The sequence below is a fragment of the Rhineura floridana genome, chromosome 12 (assembly GCF_030035675.1).
Source record: "Rhineura floridana isolate rRhiFlo1 chromosome 12, rRhiFlo1.hap2, whole genome shotgun sequence".
Classification (NCBI taxonomy): domain Eukaryota; kingdom Metazoa; phylum Chordata; class Lepidosauria; order Squamata; family Rhineuridae; genus Rhineura; species Rhineura floridana.
Genome location: NC_084491.1, coordinates 2,642,179 through 2,669,636, shown reverse-complemented (window position 1 = coordinate 2,669,636; position 27,458 = coordinate 2,642,179). Strand labels below are relative to the sequence as shown.

The 27,458-nt window shown below is 44.1% G+C and overlaps 1 protein-coding gene and 1 pseudogene across 1 annotated transcript in view; one reads left to right on the top strand and one right to left on the bottom strand.

The window, feature by feature from the left end:
* The window catches only part of ANTXR1 (ANTXR cell adhesion molecule 1), a 206,328-nt gene that overhangs the window by 68,073 nt on the left and 110,797 nt on the right, over window positions 1-27,458 (bottom strand). Inside the window, exon 13 of the mRNA XM_061592451.1 lies at window positions 1,941-2,036. Coding sequence (XP_061448435.1) covers window positions 1,941-2,036 — 96 coding nt within the window. The remainder of the gene's footprint in view (window positions 1-1,940; window positions 2,037-27,458) is intronic.
* LOC133368853 (5S ribosomal RNA) lies at window positions 8,525-8,643 on the top strand (annotated as a pseudogene).

The following is a 27,458-nucleotide window of genomic DNA, read 5'->3' as shown; positions in this document are numbered from 1 at the left end:
AGGCACTGTCTGTGGGTGGTTCCTTAGACAGGATGGGTGGGTTATAGGGATGGGAGAGAATATCTAACAAAATCGAACCTGGTACCGGATCCTGACTGAATTTGCTAGTTTTCTATCCCTTTGGAGTGGCACCAATCTCTTGTGGCGAGCCACGGCTGTAATCAGCACATATTTTGCTGCTCTGACTGCAATTGGCAAGATTTTTTAAAAAAATCCTCTCCCTATTTTGCATATTGTTCTTGTAATTAAGATGTGTCAACCACAGGATTTCCATTTGTCCATTATATATTATGATTTTTTTTGTTATTATTGCAATATAATGCAACAAAATATGGCTATATATGTCTTCAGTGTTAATTGTCAAATCATCCTGCAATGTCATTTTTTCAAACAAGATATCTCAGAGCATTCCGAATCTCTTGCATGGGAAACATTACGATGATGAGACTGACCCACGCTACTCGCCTTGTCCTGATCCTCTTCCGTTGCTGCTGTCCTGAGCTAACCAAGGGCTCTCTCTCGTGTGCTCTCACCCTTGCTCTCTCTGTCCTAAATGTCTCTGTGTGCGCGAGTGTGTGTGTGTCACTGTGTGACTGAAGAAAACAAAAAAACCACGTGGAACACTGTGATCAGTCATTCATGTCAGTGACCTAAAAATTATGCAATGTTTTTCCCCTCTGCCAAAAAACCAGGTGGAATGCTGTAATTTACATTTACAGTATCTATGAAAACAATTACATAATTTTTGCAAGCCAAAAACAACCACCACCTGCGGTTCGAATCACCCAGAAACATGCGCAGCAGATCAAATTGGCAAGTGCCAGAAAAAGCTGGAACAAAAAAAGGACGGACCGGTAAAGAAACGACGGACTATCGAAATGCATGCGGATCAGCACCATGCAGCGAACCCCATCCGTAGTGGGTTATGGCCTGCTCTGTATGGGGTTACCTGCTCTCTGAAGGAGCAGGTGCATCGCTTGGGCGTACTTCAGGATCCACTGCTGTCACTTGAGGACCAATTGCTGTTATCTTCCGGTGCCAGGTCAAGACGTTCCTCCTCTCCCAGGCATTTTAGCATGTGTTTTTAAATTGTTTTTTGTATTTTAAAATTTGTATATTTGTTTTTAATGTTTTTAATTGCTGTAAACCACCCAGAGAGCTTCGGCTATGGGGCAGTATATAAATGTAATAAATAAATAATAAAATAAATAAATAAAATGCCTCCCATCAGCTCTGGCTGGTGCCCACCTACGCCCCTATCTGGGCACGGACAGCCTAACTTCTGTTGTCGATGCATCTCTAGGTTACATTACTGCAATGTGTTGCATGTGGGCCTGCTTTTGGAGATTGCTCAGAAACAAATTCAGTGGCCAGACTGCTGACTTCTCGCACAACTGCATCGGCTACAAATTAGTTTATGGGCCCAACACAAAATGCTAGTTTTGACCTGTAAAGCCTTATGCAGCTCAGGACCCAATGCCTCAAGGACTCTCTTTCCCCACATGAACTAACCTGGACCCTACATTCATCATCTGAGGCCCTTCTCTGAGTGCCCTCTCCAAGGGAGGTGCAAGGGGGCTGACACAAGAAAGGGCCTTCTTCGTGGTTGCTCTGTTTGTGGAATGCTCTTTCCAGAGAGGCACACCTGGCACCATCACTCTCTTTTTAGGAGCCAGGCAAAAATATCTTTATTCACCCAGGCCTTTGGAGTTTAATTTTCTGTTTACTTTTAGTCAGGTAGGGAGGAGTTGGATTTCGTTTTTATGTATTTCATCAGTATTTTACTCTTGCTTTTATATCTGTATTTAATGTTGTAAGTTGCTTTGAGTTTCTTTTTGAAAACAAGAAGTAATAAACATACTACTATCAACAATTATAATAAACAAATGCTTTGTCCAGAAAACTTGTTTACTGCATTCTGCAGGTGGGAGGAGGCTTACCACAGTGCAGCAAAGAGGCCAGAACCACCACAGGAGAGCCAGCGCCAGCAAAAGGAACAGGATCAGCAGAGCAATTGCCAGGATTGTCCCATCAGACTGTAAAGGAAAAGTGTAACAGAATAGAATCAGTGTGGAGTCACACCCACCCTCTTTCAGCCTAACCTACTTCACAGGGTCGCTGTGAAGGTAAATGTGTGCAAGAAACCACGTGTGCTTTTTGAAGGAAGGAAGGGATAATATAAGAACAACAAAGGTATCTACACGTAGGAATCCTTGTCTCTGCTCCTTTGGATGGTCCTGCTTTGAAGATCTGCAGAGAAAAGGCGAGTCCCCAGGAGCTGCAGAATGCAGCACTGATCTAGGCCAAGCGTAAGATGAACGGATTGCATGACACACTGAGCCAGACAGAAGTTGGGGCTCAGCCACTACAAATGGAACTTTCTTTTCATGATCAGCCTAAGAAATCAGCCCGCCCCCCCGGACACTTACTCTGCTAAACATCGGCTGCATTCAGACAATGCTCCAAGTCATGGTGGGGGCTGGAGGGTGGCGAATGAGAGCTGTGCTTGTGCATTTCCTCTTCCCCTCACTCACACATAGTCAAACCATAGTTTGTTGTAACATCCAAATGCAGCAAACGAGGGTTTGATCAAGGCAGAGATTGCCCTTAATCAAGATTTCAGTCCCTGGCTTGTGATCATGTTTGCAGTGCCAAAGTATGCTTTTTTAAAACCAGGATGTGCGCATGAAGAGAGGAGGAAGCATACAAACTCACGGGGCTCATTTCCTGTCGTCCAAATCATCGTGTGGAGGATCATAATCTCTTCCTAGATGGCCTCACCCGTACCATTTCTCCAAGTCAGTAAAATGCTTTTAAAATGAATTATATCACACTGCTTCCAAATTTGATCTCAAGTATAGACTATTTGCTTCCAGAGACCAGCTAATATTTCTGGGCCATTCCTCACTGGTATCATCAGGCTTCTGGGATCAGCTAGCAGACAAAATTAGGTTTGGCTATAGTTCAGCAGAGACGTTCTGGTTTTAAAGGGCCAGACAGTTAAAATAATGAAACGGGTGGCAGAATGACCACATATGTAGGTTGCTTCTGACCATAAGATAGCAATCAAGAGCATTGCAGATCATGGCCTGTGGGAGGGGGGCAGTTCAGTGCAGGTTCAGACATGCACGCATGCTGATTACTCAGCACTTGAGGTTACTCGGTTACTCAGCACTGCAACTGAACAAGACAGCGAAGAACACAAGGCAGTCTTTAGTCTGATCATTGATTTGTGTGCTCAGACAGCAGCGCTTTCCAGACTCTCAGGAAGAGGCAGGCTTTCCCCAACCTGCAAACGGAGGCCCTTCTAACCAGATGCAGGAACTAGAAACGGAGACCTTCTGCATCCAAAGTGTGTGCTCTGCCACTGAACGTGTGTTCATACATTGACAAGCACTGCATTTGAGGGAAAGTGAGGAATGCTGGGCTCTTCCCCCTCCTCTACGGAGCTCATGACTTTAAGGGTGCTAGGTGACCTTCCAACCAGGAAGTGCTCAGAGTCAGGGCCAGATCTGAGATTCTGCATCTGAACCATCTCCTCATCCCAAAGGTATTTAAGTTCTATATGTGGTGCTACATCTGTGGCACCACATTCACACATGAAAGCAATCATTCTTCCCCTGAGACTGCAGTCAGTGAGTGATGGACACCTCTAATCAGTTTTCTAGTCCAAACCCTTGAGAATATTTAACTTAAAAAACTATCCTACTGTGACTAACAAGTCTTGCTGAAGAAGAATCAGCACAAGTTCTCTACAGGTAAGTCCTGCCTAAGTAACTTTGTAGATTATTTTGAGAATGCCAACAGGCATGTGCATAGGGGTGGTCAGCTAGTAGACAATGGCTGCATTTGAACATAACGCTTAGCCAAGGTTTCGTTATTCAACAAACCACGAACGATGGCTTGTTTCTCTAAAGCAGCCTTCACCAATCTGGTGCCCTCCAGACTGGACCACAACTCCCATCCGCCCCAGCATCATATGGATTTTTTTGGCTGAAGCTCGGTTTATTTTCTTGTCACTATCCCAAATGCCTTCATGTCATCCCAGGACTGGCATTGGCTCCCCTTGCCAATAGCTCCCTAAACATTGGCGAGCTGTGCCAACGGAGTGAGAAATCTCAGAGGCTTTGGGCCACTCTTGACATGACCCGATTCCAACCAGATCTCCCTGCTTCCTTCCACCACAAACTTGTCAAAAACCATTTCCTACCACCCCAGCAGAATGATTGCCTTTTTTTCCACAAAGGCCCCCACCAGCATGTCTTTCCCATTGATTGATTGATTAAAATAATTTGTATACTGTCTTTCATTTCAAAGAACTATCAAGGCAGTTTACAGAACAATAAAGCAAACAGCATGTAAAAAAACGTAGCAATAAAATCTGTATCAACAAAACATCAACATTAAGTGCAGTCAGAATTGCAACTTTTTTTAAAAAAATGTGTGTAGTTGTGTGAAACATTAGTTTTGTTTTGTTCCTGTGAAGCAGAGGTATCCAGGTGTCCTGGATTACAACTTATTTATTTATTTATTTATTTATTTATTAAACTTATATACCGCCCGACTAGCAATAGCTCTCTGGGCGGTGAACATCAAAAAAATACAATAAAATTACACAATCTAATAGAACGAAGTATATAAAAACTGTACAATCTAAAATCAGAAACAACAATTTAAGATTAAGTCGATTTAAATTAAAATGCCTCAGAGAAGAGGAAGGTTTTAACTTGGCGCCGAAAAGATGATAATGTCGGCACCAAGCGCACCTCCTCGGGGAGACTATTCCATAGTTCAGGGGCCACCACTGAGAAGGTGCTAGATCTTGTCACCACTCTCCGGGCCTCCCTATGGGTCGGGACCCGGAGGAGGGCCTTCGTAGTAGACCGTAGTGTATGGGCCGGTGCATATCAGGAGAGGCGTTCCGACAGGTATTGTGGTCCCGCGCCGTATAAGGCTTTATAGGTTAGTACCAACACTTTGAATCTGGCCCGGAAGCATATTGGAAGCCAGTGCAGGCAAGCCAGAACAGGTGTTATATGCTCCGACCGCTTGGTTCTTGTTAGCAGTCTGGCCGCCGCATTTTGCACTAGCTGTAGCTTCCGAACTGTCTTCAAAGGTAGCCCTATGTAAAGCGCATTGCAGTAGTCCATACGCGAGGTTACCAGAGCAAGTACCACTGATGTGAGGTCCTCCTTACTCAGATAGGGACGTAGCTGGGCTACCAACTGAAGTTGGTAGAACGCATTCCGGGCCACCGAGGCTACATGAGCCTCAAGTGAGAGGGAAGAGTCTAAAATGACTCCCAGACTACGAACCTGCTCCTTTAGGGGGAGTGTAACCCCATCCAGGACAGGGTATATATCCACCATCCGATCAGAGAAACCATCCACCAACAGCATCTCAGTCTTATCAGGATTGAGTCTCAGTTTGTTAGTTCTCATCCAGTCCATTGTCACGGCCAGGCAATGGTTCAGCACATCGACGGCCTCACCTGAAGGAGAAGAAAAGGAGAAGTAGAGCTGCGTGTCATCAGCGTACTGATGACAACGCACTCCAAAACTCCTGATGACTGCGCCCAACGGCTTTATATAGATGTTAAAAAGCATGGGAGACAAAACCGAACCCTGCGGGACCCCACATTGGAGAGCCCACGGTGTCAAGCAGTGTTCCCCAAGCACTACCTTCTGGAGACGGCCCGCTAAGTAGGAGCGGAACCACTGCCAAGCAGTGCCTCCAACTCCCAACTCCACAAGCCTCTCCAGAAGGATACCATGGTCGATGGTATCGAAAGCCGCTGAGAGGTCAAGGAGAATCAACAGAGTTACACTCCCTCTGTCTCTCTCCCGACATAGGTCATCAAACAGGGCGACCAAGGCTGTCTCAGTGCCAAAACCGGGCCTGAAACCCGATTGAAATGGATCTAGATAATCGGTCTCATCCAATAGCGCCTGGAGCTGGTCAGCAACCACTCGTTCCAAGATCTTGCCCAGGAATGGAACATTCGCCACTGGTCTATAGCTGTTGAAATCCTCAGGGTCCAAGGAAGGTTTTTTCAGAAGTGGTCTCACCACCGCCTCTTTCAGACAGCCAGGGACCACTCCCTCTTGCAAAGAGGCATTAATCACTTCCTTGGCCCAACCAGCTGTTCCCTCCCTGCTAGTTTTTATTAGCCAAGAGGGGCAAGGATCCAGTACCGAAGTGGTTGCACGTACCTGTCCAAGCACCTTGTCCACGTCCTCGAACTGAACCGACTGAAACTCATCCAACAAAACATGACAAGACTGTTCCGGACACCTCATTAGGATTAACTGCTATTAAATGGGAGTCTAGGTCCCGGCGAATGCAAAGGATCTTATGCTGGAAGTGCTCAGCAAACTCATTACAGTGGGCCACCGATGTATCTGCCATGTCCTGTAGGCCAGGATGGAGTAATCCTCGGACAACTCTGAAGAGCTCCGCTGGGCGGGAGAGAGATGCCTTAATAGTGGCAGCAAAATGTTGTCTTTTTGCCACCCTCACCGCTCCTACGTACAGCTTGGTAGAAGCGCAAACCAGCGCATAGTTGCATTCGTCGGGAGTTCGTCTCCATCTCCGCTCAAGCCGCCTCCTATCTTGTTTCATCGCTCTCAGCTCTGGAGTATACCAAGGAGCTGTATGAGCTCTACATAGGAGAGGGCGCGCAGGAGCGATCGTGTCAACAGCCCGGGTCATCTCTGCATTCCACAGATTAGCCAGGGCTTCGACAGGAGCGCCAGTCCTCTCAGCCGGAAAATCCCCCAGAGCCCTTTGAAAACCTTCAGGATTCATCAGTCTCCGGGGGCGGACCAATTTAATAGGTCCCCCACCCTTGCAGAGGGGAAAGGCCACTGAGAGTCTAAACTTCAGCAAGCAGTGATCTGTCCATGACAAAGGGAGAGATGTAAAACTCCGCACATCCAGATTACTATCCCCATGTCCAGTAGCAAAAATAAGGTCAAGAGTATGTCCCGATGTATGTGTTGGGCCACTAACATATTGAGACAGCCCCATGGTTGTCATGGCGGCCATGAAGTCCTCAGCTGCCCCAGACAAAGTAGCCTCGGCATGAATGTTGACATCCCCCAGTACTAGTAGTCTGGGGGATCTCAACAATATCTCCGAGACCACTTCCGTCAGCTCAGTTAGGGAAGCCATTGGGCAGCAAGGTGGGCGGTACACCAAAAGGATTCCCAGTCTGTCCCTCTGGCCCAGCACAAGGTGCAAACACTCCAGACCAGTAACTACATGGACATGGTGCTTGGTGAGTGAGATGGAACTCTTATAGACCACAGCAACCCCGCCTCCCCGACCCTCAGATCTACCATGATGCTGGACCAAGTACCCGGGTGGGCAGAGCTGGGAGAGACTAACTCCTCCCTGTTCGCCCACCCAGGTCTCGGTTATACATGCCAGATCGGCTGCCTCGTCCATAATCAAATCATGGACGAGGGAGGTTTTATTATATACCGATCTGGCATTAAAAAGCAGCAACTGGAGATCTGAGGGTTGGCTGAGAGGACAAGCAACAACCCTGCGGGTACGAGAAGGACCGGAACAAGGCACAGCCACTACATGTCTGGGCCGCGTTCCCCTTACCTGGCACATCCTTCTCACAACACCATACCTCCCTCTGCCTGTCACTACGGCAATTGGGGCCCCCTCAAGTCTCCCCGCTTGATGGACAAACCTCTTCCCCAGGCACATAATAAACTATAAATAATGGGCCACTGGTGACGTTGGCAGGACTCCAGGAACATCTGGAGGGCACCACATTGGCTATTCCTGCTGTGAAGAGTTAATTATTGTACCATAATTAAGGTGGCTGGGAATCAGACAGTTAATTAGTGCTTTGCTATGCAGCCCTGCATAATGTCAGTAAGATAGCAGCCCGGTCTCTTTGACTCTCTCCTCACAAAGGAAGTGGCTTCTGAGGGAGAATCTGCCCTGGAGATGTTGGCCAGAGAAAAGAGTCTCTTGCCAGGCAGAGCTGGGTTCAAGACCCAAGGCCTTCTTCAGAACAGCACCAGTGAGAGTCCCTTCACATTGCAAGTGGTTTCGTTTGCCAGGCACTCTTGCCTTCTGCCTCTTTAGCTTGGCAAGCATTTGGGGTGAGCAGGCCAAACCAAGATTAAACAAAGCTGTTGGGTTCAGACACAGTGTCGAACCATAGTTAAAGCTAAACAACTGGCCATGGCTTCACATTGTAGTTTGTTGTCAGAAAACAAGGGATTAGGACATTCAAACACACCACACTTTCCCTAAACAGTGCCATCCAAACCCAAAATCCACTGGGAAAAGTAAGTTTGGAATAGGCGGGTCTTGGCTGTCCAGGGCTCAGCTAGGGCTACACCAGTGTAACTCCCTCACCGTGGCTGAACCAGGGTTATGCTCTGGTGGGAAGGGACAAGGAAATGCACACACTCATTCCAAACCTCTTTCAGCTCAATCACTTGACCTGGCAATCCGGAGGAACTTACATCAGCAAAAAGGGCTGGTGCAAACTCTGGGCTATGGCCAGGCTACCCTGAACAGGCCTGATCTCGTCTGATCTGGGAAGCTAAGCAGGGTCAGGCCTGGTTAATACTTGGATGGGAGACCGCCTGGGAATACTGGGTGTCCTAGGCTTAGAGGAAGGCAATGGTAAACCGCCTCTGAATACCTCTTACCATGAAAACCCTATGAATATATATATATATATATATATATATAAAGATCCATAGGGTCACCATAAGTCATAATCAACTTGGAGGCATTTAACAACAGCAAAGTCAAACTCTATTTTAAAGGCTTGTTTCCCCTCTGCCAGGCTCAAGTTGGCTCAACTGGCAGTAACCCACCACCTGAAAGCAGTTTGGAATGGGATAACTTACACTGGGATAAATTCCACCTACTGCCTGTGTTTAGGATTATTCTGTCAGTGTTATGTGCGAATTAGGCCAATGTGAACTTGGACTTTCAAAACTCTTTTGATAAGTTTGCTCATCAAAGGCTCCTGAGAAGCCTCACAACAATAGCGTAAGAGCACAAGATCTTATGGATTGGTGAGTGACTAAAGAACAGAAAGCAGAGAGTAGGAATAAATGGCCAGTTTTCATAACGGAGGGATTTAAAAAGTCATCCCTGAGGATCTGTATTGTGGCTGGTGCTTTTTAATCTTGTTCATAAATAATCTGCAGTGAGGTGGGCATTAAAACGGCAAACGTGATTCCATGTCAGCAAGTGTAGAGTGATGGACACTGGGGCAAAAAATCCTAATGCCACAAATACACTTAGAGGGTCTGTAGTGGCAGTGGCTAATTAGGCAAGAGCACTTGGGGTTATAGTGGATAGCTCGATGAAATGTTGACGACCCAGTGTGTAGCAAATTCAGTGTTTAGGGTTCACTAGGGAAAAGACTGAAAATAAAACTGCCAATACCATAATGCCTTCATTCAAATCTATGGTGTGACTACACTTGGAATCTTGTGTACAGTTCTGGTTGCCTTGCCTCAGAAAGGATCTTGTGAGAGCTGGAAAGGATTCAGAAAATGACAACCGAAATGATCAAGGCACTGGAACAACTTCCCATTAAGGAAGACTGTAACATTTGGTGCTCTTTAGTTTAGTAAAAAGGCAAAACAGGGGATACAATAGAGGTGTATAAGGTTATGCATAAAGTTTTTCTGTGTCTCGCTAACAGTAGAACTCGGGACTTGAATGTTGGAAGATTCAGGAACAGACAAAAGGAAGTACTTCTTCAAACCTGAAAGACCGTCTTATCCCTTATATACCCAGTAGGTCACTGCGCTCTGCAGGTGAGGGCCTCCTGCAGATACCATCTTATCAGGAGGTCCGTTCTGCACAACATAAGGAAACAGACCTTCAGTGTGGTGGCACCTTCCCTGTGGAATTCCCTCTCCTTAAATATTAGGCAGGTGCCATCTCTGCTATCTTTTCGGTGCCTTTTGAAGACTTTCCTCTTTCAACAAGCCTTATAAGTTGAGACCTATCCCAGTCTGCGTCTGTGCTGGAATTGCTTTTTAATATATATATATATATATATATATATATTTAAAAAACCTTTTTTAAAAAAACAATATATTTGTTTAACCCTTTTAAAAAAGATGTCTTTAAAGCTTTAACAAAAAGCTTTTTAAAGTTGTTTTGTTTTAATGTATTTTAAGGTCTGTTTTTATGATGTTTTACAATGTTTGTAGTGCTTTTGTTTGCTGCCCTGGGCTCCACCTGGGAGGAAGGGCGGGATATAAATCCAATAATAAATAAATAATAAATAAACCGTGCACAGTTAAATAATGGAATTACACTACCACAAGGTGTAGTGATGGCCACCAACTTAGATATAGGCGGCATACTCACCATACATTTAAAACACAATTAAAGCACATGACTTCCCCAAAGTATCCTGGAAAGTGTAGTTCATTAAGGGTGCCAGGAAGTGTCGTTCTGTGAGGGGTAAACTATGGTTCCCAGGAATCTTTGGCGGAAGCAATGTGCTTTAAATGTATGATGTATATGCAGCCATATTACCTTCCGTATCAGAGGCTGTAAGCTTCTGAATACCATTTATTCTTGGGGATGCCTAGTGCAAGAGTGCTGTTCTTGGGCTCACGGTCTGCCTGTGAGGACAGGCCTTCTTTTCTTCTTGTGACTACTGAAAAAGTACCAGGTGTTTAATTTTTGTATTTTTTGCTTTAAATTTTGTAATCCACTCTGAGAGTTTCTTCTGAAGAGAAGATCATAGAATCATAGAATGGTAGAGTTGGAAGGGGCCTATAAGGGCATCGAGTCCAACCCCCTGCTTAAGTTAATACATTTCTTAACTAGACAGATGAAAACAAGGCTTTTACCAGTGAGAGTTGTCAGATTCTGGGGTTCTCTCTTTTAAACAGTTTTGGGAGGAAACGACCTTGCTGGGTTTTTAACTTGGCACTGGACAAGGACAACTCTGACTCTTCCCTCAGCCAATCTGGCAAGCAAATATTTTTAAACTGCCAAGATATCTCTCCCTTCTTGCTTCATCTTTTCTCTGGGCTGAACATATGCAATTCCTTAAGCCTTGTCTTCTAGACTATCGCCCCTGTATATCTCCTCTGCATTGTTTCCACAACCCTTGAGCTGAACAGAGGATACTCTAGATAAGGAAAGGTGGTAACTTCTGCATCCAGAATAAGAGGGGATGAAGATGTACCTCTTGTCTCACAAATAAGAATGTAGCCCAGGGATCGGGCCAGAGATTGCACAATTGTTTTCAATTAAATGCAGAATGTGCTCAAGTACAGCAAACAGCAGTAGTAAGACTTCACTCTGGCTTTGAAAAGATCTTGCTCATTAATAAATGTCTGAAATCTTGTTGCTGTAAAATGTTAAAGAACGTTTTCTACTGCCTTTTTTAAAACAAGGGCTGTTATTTTTAGACTTTTGGAACTGTTAAAAACAACCCTACTGCAGTATTGTGCTGCTTCTGCTTATGTTGCAAGGCATGCCATGTTGCCAGATTTTTTGAAGCAGCCTCCCCCAACCTGGTGCCCTCCAGATGTTTTGGTTGGGACTGATGAAAGGTGTAGCTTAAAACATCTGGAAGGCACCAGGTTGGGGAAGGCTGTGTTAAAATAACTCTGCACAGCTCAGCCAGCCCGCTGAATTTTTGAAAACCTCTGGAAACTTTACTCCCATCCTTACTCACCCTAAGTCCTTACTCAGGGAGAGCTTGTTAACCAGGGCAGTTTCACCTGAATAAAGGCTAACACGACTAGGGTCAACAATATCCTCGACTTTCCAAATATTACTTGCATTAACATGAGATGATACAACCTGATCATTTACTTCTTTTAAAGGCAGGTACATCTGCAAGTGTTTAGATCCAGATGTTGTTAAACTACAGCTCCCATCATTCTTGGCCATTGGCCATGCTTGCTGGGACTGATGTAAGTTGTAATTCAGCAACATCTGGAGGGCCAAAGGTTTCCCATACCTGGTTTAGATGATGTGTTTCAACCAATTTAAAGAATGATAGATTAAATAGTCCCCTGCCTTAGTAAACTAATCGATTATATTTGGGCCCAGGAGATGGTCTGGAGGGAACCTTGCAGAAGCTAAAAAAGGCTGGGTCTGATCAGTGCCTGGATGGAAGACTGCCTGTGAATTCTCCATGTACACATCTTGAATTCCATGATGGATGAAAGGTGGGATGCAAAAGTAATTTTTTTTAAAGAATTATATACATTTTCATATGACTAAACTAAGACATGCGTATATTTTTGAGATCACTTTTGTTTATTAAATTCTTAGTTACCACTCCTCCTTAAGAAAAGGACACCTTTAGATCTTTTCTTTTTCAGTTCAAGTAACTACTACTACTACTACTACTACTACTGCTACTTTGTAAGGCAAAAAAAGAGTGAGCCCTGATAATTTTCATCTCTATCAGTTAAACTTAGTGTCTTTCAGGGAATGTTGTCAATGGTAAATCTACTGATTAAACCATTTCCAGATTGCAACTCTATTTCAAACATATTTGCAATTGGGATGGATGATATATTTATTTTGATTGGATTACAGCCCAAGGGGTCAGGACTTCCAGGTCACCAATGTAACATTATAGAATTTTAATAGCACTGAGAAAAGCAGCTACAGATATTGTCCTCTGCAGCTACGCTTATTAAGAAAGGCTTCTCTATGGCTCCTGATCAAGAGCAATTTGCAAAAGAATAGAATGAAAAATTATAGCAGATTGAAGAGAGTTTTGTCTAGCAATTAAACAACATTTTTGAGGGAAAGCACAGTGTTTGTCAACCAGTGGGCTGTGCCCCCCACAGGGAGGTATATGAAGATCTCAGGGGGGCAGGGTGTGCATGTTTCCAAAACTATGTACATAATTAAAACATTAACAATACTAAAATATAAATGAAATGTTATGTTTAGAAGGTGAGAAGATCATATATAGCTTATTATGTGAGTGGGATGTCATCGGGGTGCACAGAAGTTTGGCGCTATCTCGCGAGCTATCGTTTGTGTATACAGTATGAAAGCGCAGCACGAACATAACAGTGTACTTCCCCCCCCAGTGCATTTATCTCAGAAGGGCTCAAAAATGTATAAGTAATTTGATTCATTTTTATTATTAAGCTCAAAATGTTGTTTATAATCAAAAGTCACAATATTTCAATCCTTCTGAAAATTCAGATAAAGTAATTACAGGAGCCAGATTTGAAAGGGGGGGGGGCTCGGATTTTTATGTTAGCCAAAATGGGGCATGGGTTAAAGAAGTTTGAGAAACATATTACATATGTCTGCCAGATGGTTCTGCCACTCTAAACATTTACTGCCTGTGGCTGCATCTGGTTGGCAATGATGTCATAAGCCACGTATTGGAACTATCGTGAGAACTCTCTCTTAAGCATTTAAATTAATGTAATTCATATAGTTTATTTCAAATATTGAGACCCTGTGTTTTCTGCCATTCCAGCCAGTTCACAAATAAAGAGACACAACACACACACAAAAGAGATGTTCAGCAATAGATGGAGGCAACATCATTCTAAAGGCCAGCAGAGGGTGCAGGTACTCATGGGTCTAACAAGTGCTTCTACGCAACATCATTGCACCAAAGCTGGTGCTAGGATGCCTTGGCTGGTGCATAATTATCAATAGAACCTGCTACAATGGCACCTAGTATTCAACTGGTCCTGATCACCAGCAGAGTACTCAAAAGTTTAACTGACTTCAGAGGCTGGCACTTGAACATAACAGCACATACAATTATCCTGAAAGTTATTCTCCATATGAACGTCAGGTGATGCAGCAGCACCATTCTGACTTTCACTTTAAAGCAGCCTTCCCCAAGCAGTACTGTCTGGGGCTGATGGGAGCTGCAGTCCAAAATATCTGGAAGAAACCAGGTTGTATGGATGGGGGAAACATTTGTTTGGTTCACAATTTCATGTACCCCCAATTTAACCTACCTAATTTGCACTTCCCAAACCAGTAAGTGAACCACAGTACAAGCTCTCCTTGAAAATTCATACTTCTCTGAATTTGTGAACTAGTTTTCCAACCAAAAATTACACACAAAAATGCATATATACTAGTGAAAATAATGCACAAAAGCACTTTATATTAGGCAAAATTGCTTGCAAAATGCATATATTAGAAGTAATGTGAAAGAAAATACATAGGAATTTTTATGTTGACATTTTTTGAAAGAAAAAATTCAAAAATTGATGCTAAAATGGGGTGAACTGAAGGTTGGAAAAATGAGAAACTGAAACTTACAGATTCCTTTATCCATATCAGGTTGGGGAAGGCTGCTTTAAACACGTATGTTTTGCTCATTGACACTGTGAGACACTCAAACTCTAAAGAGAATTGTAACCTGCTGCACATTTCATATGAAAAGAGGCTGATGTCCAGGCCAACCCCCCAAAAAAACAAAACAAAAAAACCAGGTAAATTTGTAGACATTGCAAATCGAGTGCGACCTGAAATCTTGTTCACTCTGCCAGAGAATCCAAAAAAGCCAAAATCTTTCCTTATAGCATTGTGGCCAGCTGGAGAAACAGTGAAAACAACAGCTGGCAAACACCATTGAGCATAAATCTTTCTAAATAGGAAACCTTATAAGATACACATTGGAGGCAGTTTCTAGCAGTTTCTTCAGTGCCTGTAAAAGCAGTCTGAAGTCCAAAAACTGTAGCTTTTTATTGTTTTTTCAGAATAATGGAATGGCTACCAACCCTGATGGCAATGTTCTGCCTCCACTGTCGGAGGCAATATGTCTATCAGTTGCTGGAAACCGAAGGAGGGGAAGGTGCTCTTGCACTCAAGTCCTGCTTGTGAGCTTCCCATCTGGTTGGCCTAGACTAGATGGGCCTCCCTTGGCCTGATCCAGCAGACTCTGCTTATGCTCTTGTGTTTTAATGCAGTTTAAACTAAGGAGCACATGTTGCAAACGTACAGCAGAATCATACACACAGACAAGGAATGGGGTGGGGGGTCTGCCTCAACTGGAATCCGCAACAGTACACAGAACTCCCATTGGGTTAAAGGATTTCCAGAATGGATCCAAAGTCAAACATATCCTTCAGGGACATACTTGGAACATTTCATGCCAAGGACGCTGTCTGAGGTGCCCCCACTTGACCCTGACCACCACCAGTTGCTGATGGGTCTACTTCACCTTTGGTATATGGTGTTTATTTATTCTGCAACCCTTAATCTTCCATCTGTTCAAAAAGTCATCTGATTGCTTATTCGTTTGGTGAAAGATAGATTAGGAACAGACTAGGAAACATAATTGTCCTCTAATTATCAACAGCCCAAATTTTACTCTAATCCCTTCCTGTAGGGTTGCCAGGTCAGAAGCATCCCAAAACCTGAAATTTCAGGGGCGGGCCCTAATGATGTCACAGGGACAGGCCCAAGAGATGTTATTAAGTATGATACATTAAGCATCAACCACAGTTGCTTGGAGCATACAATTCAAACAAAACCATTTCTCTGATTGGAAATTAAGAAATCTTAGCTAAAAGATGGAGCCTGGGTAGGGAACATTTAATCTAGCCTACTTGCTTCTGGCAAGAAGGGTTTAAGTGCCCTCAGGCCAGCCCAGTCACCAGAGGGCCATTGTAGGAAGAAAGGAGCGTAGTGTCGCAGAGGTGTTAGATGGGAGCACTCAAAGAGTAAAGATGGATTCCCCTGAAGGCTGCAATCCTAAACACACTTACTAAGCCCCATAGAACTCAATAGGACTTACTTCTGAGTAGATATGGTTTGGTTTGTGCTGTTGGTAAAGCTTGACTAGGGATCTTCTGCAAAGATATCCATATCCAAGCGGGGTTGGCAACCCCCAGCCTGGAATGCCCTGCCCCTACCTTTTAACATGGCTGCTCCAAACTTCTGTTCAGACTTCACCCTTCCCTTCAGAAAGAAGTTTGACAAATGAATAAGAGTAAGAAGATTCTTGGCTGGTAAAGTGCCTATCAATTTGGAAGCAGAACAGGAACACAAAAAAATAAACTCTATGTATTTGAGGGGAGCCCTAGACATGCAAAAGTATATACGTTTCTAAGGAAAAAAGTGGAGAGGGAATTAAAACTACCTTTACCTCAATGGTTGACAAGAACCTAGGACTCAGAATGGTGAGTAGAGATTCCCCAACCTTGTGCCCTCCAGATGTTTTGTATTACAATTCCCATGGCTGTGCTAGCTGGATCTGATGGGATGTTGGGGAAGGAGAATGGGAGTAACTAACTTCATTGTCTGAAGGTGGAACTACCTTCTTTGCTGCTCCCTTTTGTTGGTGGGGCAGCAATGACTTGTTGCTGCCCAATCACAGCTAAGCTAAAACCTAGATTTTTTTTCATGCAGGCAGAATCTTGTTAAAGAAAATCTTCATCTGGAAGAGTCTCTTATTTTGAAGCCTACAGAAAGGCCATTCTGCTTGGTTTCCCTAGGGCAAATTTGCTCTGCAGTATGGAAGTTGCTGTCTATCATTCATTTTATCACATATATGTACATTTGTTTTTAAAAAAGCAAACCTGAAACAATCTGTTCTAATAAAAAGAAAATTAAAATTCCCAGACTCCCTGCTGGTTTAAGACTCCAGCTTGCTTTGATCATTCAATGTTTTCTGGTTTCTAGAACAGCAGCCAAGCTCAACAGAGGGGAATCTCATAAAATACCTGCTGTGCTTGAGATGGGGGATATATTCTGAACTTCTTATCTACCTAGTTTATGCTGCCCAGTAGCAGAAGACCATATGGAAAATGATACAGAGCAGTCTGTGTGGAATGGAAAAAATTATTACGGCACTGAAGCTTGGAATGCTGATGATTTTGCAGTGGAAGATATTGCATCCATTCTCAACTCATCTACTGTCATGTGTAAAGACTCCAAATGCATGGCTGAATACTTCCATGAATTAAAAAAAATCTCAATGCACATAGAAAACTAGATGCCAGGGAGGAGGCTTGTGGCAGTCTAGGCTTCTCCCTGAGAGGCTCCCTACAGCATAAGATCCTGAGAATTGCCTGGTGGTACCTCCAAGTATGACACAAGGCAAGACCAGAGTGTTACAAGGCTTCATGCTAGGCCAAAAGGGCCTGCCCAGTTCCTAGAACAAGATGAACCAAATGCCCTCAGTGGAAACGAACTGTGTTAAGTGGAAGGCAAAGCACTATTAAGGGTGGTATTCAATACTACTCCTACTCAGAGTAGACCCATTGAAGTTAATACACATGGTGAACTAAGTTTTGTTTATTTCCATGTGTCTACTCTGAGTAGGACTTAGCTGAATACAAATCTAAGTCATTATGTTTAGGGTGCAAACTATGAAGAGAAACCAATATTTCTCCATCTCCAACTCTGAGATTCCAGATAACACTACTCCCACAATTCCTGCTTTGCAGAGCAATGCAAACATAAGAACATAAGATCTTGCTGGGTCAGGCCAGTGGCCCATCTAGTCCAGCATCCTGTTCTCACAGTGGCCAACTGGATGCCCCAAAGGAAAGCCCACAAGCAGGACCTGAGTGCAAGAGCACTCGCCTCTCCTGTGGCTCCTGGCAACTGCCTTTGACTATGGTGGTAGAGTACAGCCATCATGGCTAGTAGCCACTTAAAATTAAAAAGGTAGCAGAGCAGCTTTTAAACTGACTGAGGGGGGAAACCCGACAGGAGCTGAGAAAGGTCCGGTTCGGAATAAACCTCCCCCCTGGGATAAAAACCAAAAAAATGATGAAATTTTAAAAGGGGTAGGCCTAGAAGTAGGCATTGTGAGAGCAGGGACACAGGATATAAATTCAGAAGAGCAAAATTACCACAGGCCTAACCACAAGTGCCAAAGACACTTGAAGAGAGACACTGCTTACAAGTGCCTGTACGCTAATGCTAGGAGCCTGCGAACCAAGATGGGAGAACAGGAGTGCTTGGTCTTAGAGAAGAGCATTGATATAGTGAGCATAACGGAGACCTGGTGGAATGGAGAAAACCAGTGGGATACGGTTATCCCTGGATATAAACTATATCGGAAGGACAGGGAAGGACGTATTGGTGGCGGAGTGGCTCTATACGTGAAAGAAGGCATTGAATCCAGCAAGCTCGAAACCCCAAAAGAGGCAGACTCCTCCATAGAATCGTTGTGGGTGGTGATACCGTGCCCCAGGAGGGACTTAATACTGGGAACGATCTATCGTCCCCCTGATCAAAATGCTCAAGGAGACCTGGAGATGAGATATGAAATTGAGGAAGCATCCAAACTAGGAAATGTGGTAGTAATGGGTGACTTCAACTACCCGGACATAGATTGGCTGCATATGTGTTCCAGTCATGACAAAGAAGCAAAGTTTCTAGATATTCTAAACGACTATTCCCTAGATCAGTTGTTCATGGAACCGACCAGAGGGACGGCAACCCTGGACTTAATCCTCAGTGGGGACCGGGACCTGGTGCGAGATGTAAGTGTTGTTGAACCGATTGGGAGCAGTGACCACAGTGCTATTAAATTAAACATACATGTAACTGGCCAATTGCCAAGAAAATCCAACACGGTCACATTTGACTTCAAAAGAGGAAACTTCACAAAAATGAGGGGATTGGTAAAAAGAAAGCTGAAAAACAAAGTCCAGAGGGTCACATCACTCGAAAATGCTTGGAAGTTGTTTAAAAACACTATATTAGAAGCTCAACTGGAGTGCATACCGCAGATCAGAAAAGGTACCGCCAGGGCCAAGAAGATGCCAGCATGGTTAACGAGCAAAGTCAAGGAAGCTCTTAGAGGCAAAAAGTCTTCCTTCAGAAAATGGAAGTCTTGTCCGAATGAAGAAAATAAAAAAGAACACAAACTCTGGCAAAAGAAATGCAAGAAGACAATAAGGGATGCTAAAAAAGAATTTGAGGAGCACATTGCTAAGAACATAAAAACCAACAACAAAAAATTCTATAAATACATTCAAAGCAGGAGACCATCTAGGGAGACGATTGGACCCTTGGATGATAAGGGAGTCAAAGGTGTACTAAAGAACGATAAGGAGATTGCAGAGAAGCTAAATGAATTCTTTGCATCTGTCTTCACAGTGGAAGATATAGGGCAGATCCCTGAACCTGAACTAACATTTGCAGGAAGGGATTCTGAGGAACTAAGACAAATAGTGGTAATGAGAGAGGAAGTTCTAAGCTTAATGGACAATATAAAAACTGACAAATCACCGGGCCCGGATGGCATCCACCCGAGAGTTCTCAAAGAACTCAAAGGTGAAATTGCTGATCTGCTAACTAAAATATGTAACTTGTCCCTCGGGTCCTCCTCCGTGCCTGAGGACTGGAAAGTGGCAAATGTAACGCCAATCTTCCAAAAGGGATCCAGAGGGGATCCCGGAAATTACAGGCCAGTTAGCTTAACTTCTGTCCCTGGAAAACTGGTAGAAAGTATTATTAAAGCTAGATTAACTAAGCACATAGAAGAACAAGCCTTGCTGAAGCAGAGCCAGCATGGCTTCTGCAAGGGAAAGTCCTGTCTCAGTAACCTATTAGAATTCTTTGAGAGTGTCAACAAGCATATAGATAGCGGTGATCCAGTGGACATAGTGTACTTAGACTTTCAAAAAGCGTTTGACAAGGTACCTCACCAAAGGCTTCTGAGGAAGCTTAGCAGTCATGGAATAAGAGGAGAGGTCCTCTTGTGGATAAGGAATTGGTTAAGAAGCAGAAAGCAGAGAGTAGGAATAAACGGACAGTTCTCCCAATGGAGGGCTGTAGAAAGTGGAGTCCCTCAGGGATCGGTATTGGGACCTGTACTTTTCAATTGTTCATTAATGACCTAGAATTAGGAGTGAGCAGTGAAGTGGCCAAGTTTGCTGATGACACTAAATTGTTCAGGGTTGTTAAAACAAAAAGGGATTGCGAAGAGCTCCAAAAAGACCTCTCCAAACTGAGTGAATGGGCGGAAAAATGGCAAATGCAATTCAATATAAACAAGTGTAAAATTATGCATATTGGAGCAAAAAATCTTAATTTCACATATATGCTCATGGGGTCTGAACTGGCGGTGACCGACCAGGAGAGAGACCTCGGGGTTGTAGTGGACAGCACGATGAAAATGTCGACCCAGTGTGCGGCAGCTGTGAAAAAGGCAAATTCCATGCTAGCAATAATTAGGAAAGGTATTGAAAATAAAACAGCCGATATCATAATGCCGTTGTATAAATCTATGGTGCGGCCGCATTTGGAATACTGTGTACAGTTCTGGTCGACTCATCTCAAAAAGGATATTCTAGAGTTGGAAAAGGTTCAGAAGAGGGCAACCAGAATGATCAAGGGGATGGAGCGACTCCCTTACGAGGAAAGGTTGCAGCATTTGGGGCTTTTTAGTTTAGAGAAAAGGCGGGTCAGAGGAGACATGATAGAAGTGTATAAAATTATGCATGGCATTGAGAAAGTGGATAGAGAAAAGTTCTTCTCCCTCTCTCATAATACTAGAACTCGTGGACATTCAAAGAAGCTGAATGTTGGAAGATTCAGGACAGACAAAAGGAAGTACTTCTTTACTCAGCGCATAGTTAAACTATGGAATTTGCTCCCACAAGATGCAGTAATGGCCACCAGCTTGGATGGCTTTAAAAGAAGATTAGACAAATTCATGGAGGACAGGGCTATCAATGGCTACTAGCCATGATGGCTGTGCTCTGCCACCCTAGTCAGAGGCAGCATGCTTCTGAAAACCAGTTGCCGGAAGCCTCAGGAGGGGAGAGTGTTCTTGCACTCGGGTCCTGCTTGCGGGCTTCCCCCAGGCACCTGGTTGGCCACTGTGAGAACAGGATGCTGGACTAGATGGGCCACTGGCCTGATCCAGCAGGCTCTTCTTATGTTCTTATGTTCTTATAGCCTTTTCCTCCATGAATTTGTCCAATCATCTTTAAACCTATCCAGGGTGGTGGCCATCACTGCCTCTTGAGGGAGCGAATTCCATAGTTTAGCTATGTGCTGCGTGCAGAAGTACTCTCTTTTGTGTGTCCAGAATCTTCCAACATTCAGCTTCATTGATGTCCACGAGTTATAATGTTATGAGGGAGAAAAACTTTTCTCTAGTCCACTTTCTCAATGCCATGCATAATTTTATACACTTCTATCATGTCTCCTCTGACCCGCCTTTTCTCTAAACTAAAAAGCCTCCAATGCTGCAACCTTTCCTCATAAGGGAATCACTCCAAACCCTTGATCATTCTGGTTGCCCTTTTCTCATCCTTTTCCAACTCCACAATATCCTTTTTGAGGTAAGACAACCAGAATTGTACACACTATTCCAAATGCAACACCACTGTAGATTTATACAACAGTGTTATGATATCAGCAGTTTTATTTTCAGTACCTTTCCTAATGATCCCTAGCATGGAATTTGTCTTTTTCACAGCTGCTGCACACTGGGTCGACATCTTCATCAAGCTATCCATTACAACCCCAAAGTCTCGTTCCTGCTCAGTCACCATCAGTTCAGACCCCATGAGCATATATGTGAAATTAAGATTTTTTGCTCCAATATGCATATACTTTACACTTGTTTACAATTTCATTTTCCATTGTACCATCCATTCACTCAGTTTGGAGAGGTACTTTTGCAGCTCTTCACAATCCCTTTTTGTTTTAACAACCCTGAACAATTTAGGATCATCAGCAAACTTGGCCACTTCACTGCTCACTCCTAATTCTAGATTGTTTATGAACAAGTTAAAAAGCCCAGGTCCCAATACCGATCCTTGGGGAACTCCACTTTCTACAGCCCTCCATTGGGAGAACTGTCCATTTATTCATTCTCCCTGCTTTCTGCTACTTAACCAACTAGTTTTTTTTTTTACTCTGCTCATTAACCATGCTGGCTTCCTCTTGGCCTTGGAGGTACTTTTCCTGATCTCTGGTAAACACTCCAGTTGAGCTTTGAATATTGTGTTTTTAAACAACTCCCAACATTTTGGAGCAATTTGAACCTCTGGACTTTGTCTTTCAATTTTATTTTTACCAGTTTCCTCAGTTTGGGGAAGTTTCCTCTTTTGAAGTCAAAAGTAACCGCGTTGGATTTTCTTGGCAATTGGCTATTTACATTTATGTTAACTGTAATAGCACTAGGGTCATTGCTCCCAATAGGTTCAACAACACTTACATCGCACACTAGGTCCTGGGTAAGTCCAGGGTTGCCGTCCCTCTGGTCAGTTCCATGAGCAACTGTTCTAGGGCACTGTCATTTTGGGTATCTAGAAATGTTGCTTCTTTGTCGTGACCAGAACACATATGCAGCCAGTCTTTGTCAGGGTAGTTGAAGTCACCCAATGCTACACCGTTTCCTAGTTTGGATGCTTCTTCCATTTCATGTCTCATCTCAAGATCTCCCTGAGCATTTTGATCAGGGGGACCATAGCACATCCCCGGTACTAAATTATTCTTAGGGCCCAGTATCACCACCCACACAATTCTGTGGAGTAGTCTGCCACTTCCAGCTTGCTGGACTCAATGCCTTATTTCATGTACAGAGCGACATTATCTCCGATACGTCCTTCCTATAGAGTTTATATCCAGGGATAACTGTGGTCCACTGGTTCTCTCCATTCCACTAGGTTTCCGTTATGCCCACTCTATCAATGCTGCCCTCCAAGACCAAGCACCCCAGTTCTCCCATCTTGGCTTGGAGGCTTCTAGCATTAGCATATAGACACTAGTATACCAGGACTTTTTCCAAGTGTCTGGCACTTTTGGTTTGGCTTGTGGTAATTTTGCCTTTCTGAATTGAAACCCCCTTTGTGCTGGGTGGGTGAGTGTTGGATTCCTCCAACAGGTGGGTGGGGATGGGGTGCACATGTGTGAACTAGTAGACATTGTCTAATTGTTAAGAATTTATTAGGAAAGAGTGATTTGTTATTGTATTTTCATTGAAAGTTGTTATTGGTGCTTTTTAATAATGTTATTACCTTGTTATTTAATTTTTGTAAATTGTACTGTTTTTATTGATATGTATTTCTATATTCTTGTAAGCCGCCTTGAGTGCCTTTTAGCCAAAAGGCAGCATAGACACAAACATCATCATCAATCATCATCATCATCATCATCATAACAACAACAACAAAGTTTCTTCCACTATTGTTTCCTCTGTACTGCGGTTCCCCCTGGCACTATATGGCACGTGGGAGCTGAAGATGGTCACGGGGCCTTTAGTAGATTCCAGATGCCTTCAACTTTTTAAAACTTAAGAACTAAAACCTTGCCCTCTTAAAATAAATGAAGCAGGAATTCTCAGATGGAAAGTACTGGAAGTACTGGACTGAAACCATGCTGGAAGCCAGAAATGGCATCACAGCACCATTGCAGTTTTGCAAGCAACCAGCTATGGCTAATTAAACATTCTGTGCACAAAGCCAGTGAGCATTTAGACTCCTGTCCGCCTGGTTCATACCAACGACTCCCCATTAATAAATTAAGGGGGAGATGCCCACTGGGTGAGATGTCATCAGGTTTTTCTCCAAGCGTTGCCAACGCAGCGGCTTGCCTTAATGCTCTCTGTAAAAGCATTTCAATTCCGCCTCACACCAGAAGTCAGAGTTTCCACCAGCAACCATAACAGCTGGGGACGTCATTTAGCAAACAACTTCCATGTTCATCTTCTTAGGCACCTCCAACCTATGCAGAAAGCGGTGCTGCCAGCGCTTCACAACACAAAGGTCCCGTTATCTTCCATAGGCAGTTGGAAGTCAAGTGCAAGGTGGGAGATGACTAAACTGAATACGCAACTGAAATGGGACCAGCATAGAGATACAAGATTGTACTTCAAGGCTGGAGACAAACAATTGGCTTTAACACTGAATCCACAGTTGAGCTGACCTTTATTAGAACCAACAGCGCCCAACTATGGATTTCAGAGGGGGAGGGCGTTATGGACCCGTGTGGCTACCTTTGCTTTATATGATGGCTTGGACAATAGTTTCTAAGGATGTTTTAAGCATTGCTTCTCATACTGTATACCTTTATTTCTTCAGCTCTATTGTTGCCTCTCACGAGAGAAGTTTTGCAGCTTTTAGTAATGATGCAAAACGAACAAAAAACAGCCAAATTTGTTCAGCAGATCATAAAGTGTGGTGGCCTTTCAGCTCCGGAGCAGCAAATAATGCTTCAAGCTCCCCGCCCCCCAACAGTTGCACTCTGGGACCCTGCCATGTGGCAACACCAGCTTGGAATGTGACAGGATGACATGGGCCTTAAAGCTATTTCAGGAATTTCTCTGAGCTGCCTCACCCTCTCTAGGCAAACGTTGTTGACAAGTGGCTGAAAAAGAAGGCAACTGCTCAGAGAATATTGTAAATCCGTGGACTAGGGTGGAAAGTCCTAGTTCTTCTCACCCTAGTACACAGACTCACTTGTGTGACTCTGGGACACTGTTGGTGGGGGGGCATGCAGCCTCCAGTCCTGGATCTTTTGCACCCAGCCCTGAATTTTCTGCCCTTCCCTACTTAAAAAAAAATAAATCTGTTTTAAAACTTTGCGTACAACATGGCTTTCCTTCTGACAGCCAGCCTAATGGTGCACTTTCACATCTTGATTATCATATGCAAGTGTTATCACTCACATTTGCCTCATGGGCCTGTGCCCCACGTCCTCTCAAGCCTGCCCTAGCAGCCCCCCTTGGGCAACTCTACACACTTGCTGAGCGGAGCCAGTTAGCAGCAGGCTGGAGGTGCCCCCTTTCTCGCATCTGTTCTTGGAAGGTAATGAGGCTCTTCCTAATGGCCTGCATGGCCAGGGCCGGTGCCAGGCACGACTGGGCCCTTAGGTAGCAGCTGGCCCTGGGCTCACAGCACCATAGCCCAACACCCCCCCATACAGGTGATACGGAGCTAACCCTGTGGCGGATTGCGGAGGGGGAGCTCCCAGGCACTCCCCCCAATACAGACTGCACGGGCTGCAATAAGCCCACAGGCATGTCCCACTTACCTCTCATAGTGTGTGAATGATGTGTGCACATAGCGCACATGCCTGCTACCAACCAAGATGGTGGTGGGGACGTCAGCCTCTTCGGGAATCCCCAACCGCCAACTTAGGTGATGGCGGGCATGCACGCACAGCGCGCATGGCATTCACACTGATGGGAGAGGTGGGGGGGTGTCTATGACCCAACAGATGGCTTTCTAGGCAATGGCAACCTGATTAGGAAGCACCGTCCACACCTGAACTTTGGCTGAAACCAACACTGTCTGTCTTTTGGCTCCAGCTAAAACCCTTCCTCTTCTTGCCAGCTTTGAGGCGCACTCTGAGTATTCTTGGAGACACTGGCCAGCACTCTGGGAAGGACAAATGGAGGTTAGTTTTTGTTTTAACTCTGACTGAGTTTAATAATGTATTGTACTGTATGCTTTATAATGTGAATCATCTTAGGCAGTAAACAAATAAACTAATCATCACCATCATAGAATCATAGAATCATTGCGTTGGAAGGCCATTGGGTCCAACCCCTTCCTCAATGCAAGAATCCAACTTAAAGCATCTCCAACAGGTGGCTGTCCAGCTGCCTGTTGAATGCCTCCAGGGTTGGAGAGCTCACCACCTCCCCAGGTCATTGGGTCCATTGCTACATTGCTCTAACATTTAGGACTTTTCCCCTGATGTTCAGCTGAAATCTGGCTTCCTGTAACTTGAGCCCATTATCCCATGTCCTGCACTCTGGGACGATCGAGAAGAGATCCTCGCCCTCCTCTGTGTGACAGCCTTTCAAGTACTTGAAGAGTGCAACCATGAGTCCCTTCAGTCTTCTCTTCTCAAGACTAAACATGTCAACTTCTTTCAATCTCTCCTCATACATCTTTCTTTCCAGTCCTCTGATAATCCTTGCTGCCCTCCTCTGAACCTGTTCCAGTTTGTCTGCATCCTTCTTAAAGTGTGTTGTCTAGAACTGGATGCCATACCCAAGATGAGGCCTAACCATTGCCAAATAGAGGAGAACTAGTACTTCACACAATTTGGAAACTATACTTCTGTTAATGCAGCATAACATTTGCCTTTTTTGCAGCCACATCACACTGTTTGCTCATATTCAGCTTGTGATCAACAACAATCCCAAGATCCTTCTCCCATATAATATTGCTGAGCCAAGTATCCCCCATCTTATAACTATGCATTTGGTTTCTTTTTCCTATGTGTAGAATTTTGCACTTACCCTGTTAAATTTCATTCTGTTGTTTTCAGCCCAACGTGCCAGCCTATCAAGATCCCTTTGAATTGTGTTTCTGCCTTCCAAGGTATTAATCATCCCTCCCAATTTTGTATCATTAGCCAAGTTGATAAGCATTCCTTGCACCTCCTCATCCAAGTGATTAATAAAGATGTTGAAGAGCACTGGGCCCAGAACTGAGCCCTGTGGTGCCCCACGTGTTACTTCCCCCCAGTTTGAGAAGGAACCACTGATAAGCACTCTTTGAGTATGATTCTGTAGCCACTGTAGATCCACCTGATAGTTGTTCCATCCAGCCCACATTTAGCTAGCTTGCTAATCAGAATATTATGGGGCACTTTGTCAACAGCTTTGCTGAAGTCAAGATATATTATGACCACAGCATTCCCTAAGTCTACCGCAGAGGCTACCGGATAAAAAAATGAGATAAGATTAGTCCGGCAGGATTTGTTCTTGATAAATCGTTGTTTGCTTCTAATAATCACTGCATTGTTTTCAAGGTGCTTACAGATTGATCGGTTTATAATCTGCTCCAGAATTTTCCCAGGGATTGATGTCAGGCTGATTGGTCTGTAGTTCCTCCTTTTTGAAGACAGGGACATTAGCTCTCCTTTAGTCATCCAGCACTACACCCATCCTCTATGATTCCACGAAGATAATAGACAGTGGTTCCGAGAGTTCTTCAGCCAGTTCCTTCAATACTCTAGGATGCAGTTTGTTGGGCCCTGCAGATTTGAACTCATTCAGAGTGATTAGGTATTCCTTGACCATTTGTCTAGCAATCTCAAGCTCCAATCCTGCCCCTTCAACTTCATGTTTCCTGGAAGGGTCATAGACCCTCTTTTGGCAGAAGACTGAGCCAAAGTAGGAATTGAGCATTTTCTGCCTTTTCTTTGTCATCAATTTGCCATTCTCATTGAGTACCACCATTTCTTTTCTTTGTCTTTTACTATGGATGTAGGTGAAGAAAGCTTTTTTGTTGCTTTTAGCATCCCTCGCTACCCTCAGCTCATTCTTAGCTTTAGCCTTCCTGATGCCATCCCATGCTACCTGTCTGTACTCTTTCGTTGTAGTCTGGCCTTCCTTCCACTTCCTATATGTGCCCTTTTTTGTATTCAGGTCATCTCTAAGCTTTCTGTGAAGCCACATTGGCTTCTTCTGCTGTCTTCCACCTTTTTCCTTGTTGGAGTGCTTTGCCATTGTGCCTTCAGAATTTCTTTTTTTAGAAACTCCCACCCATCTT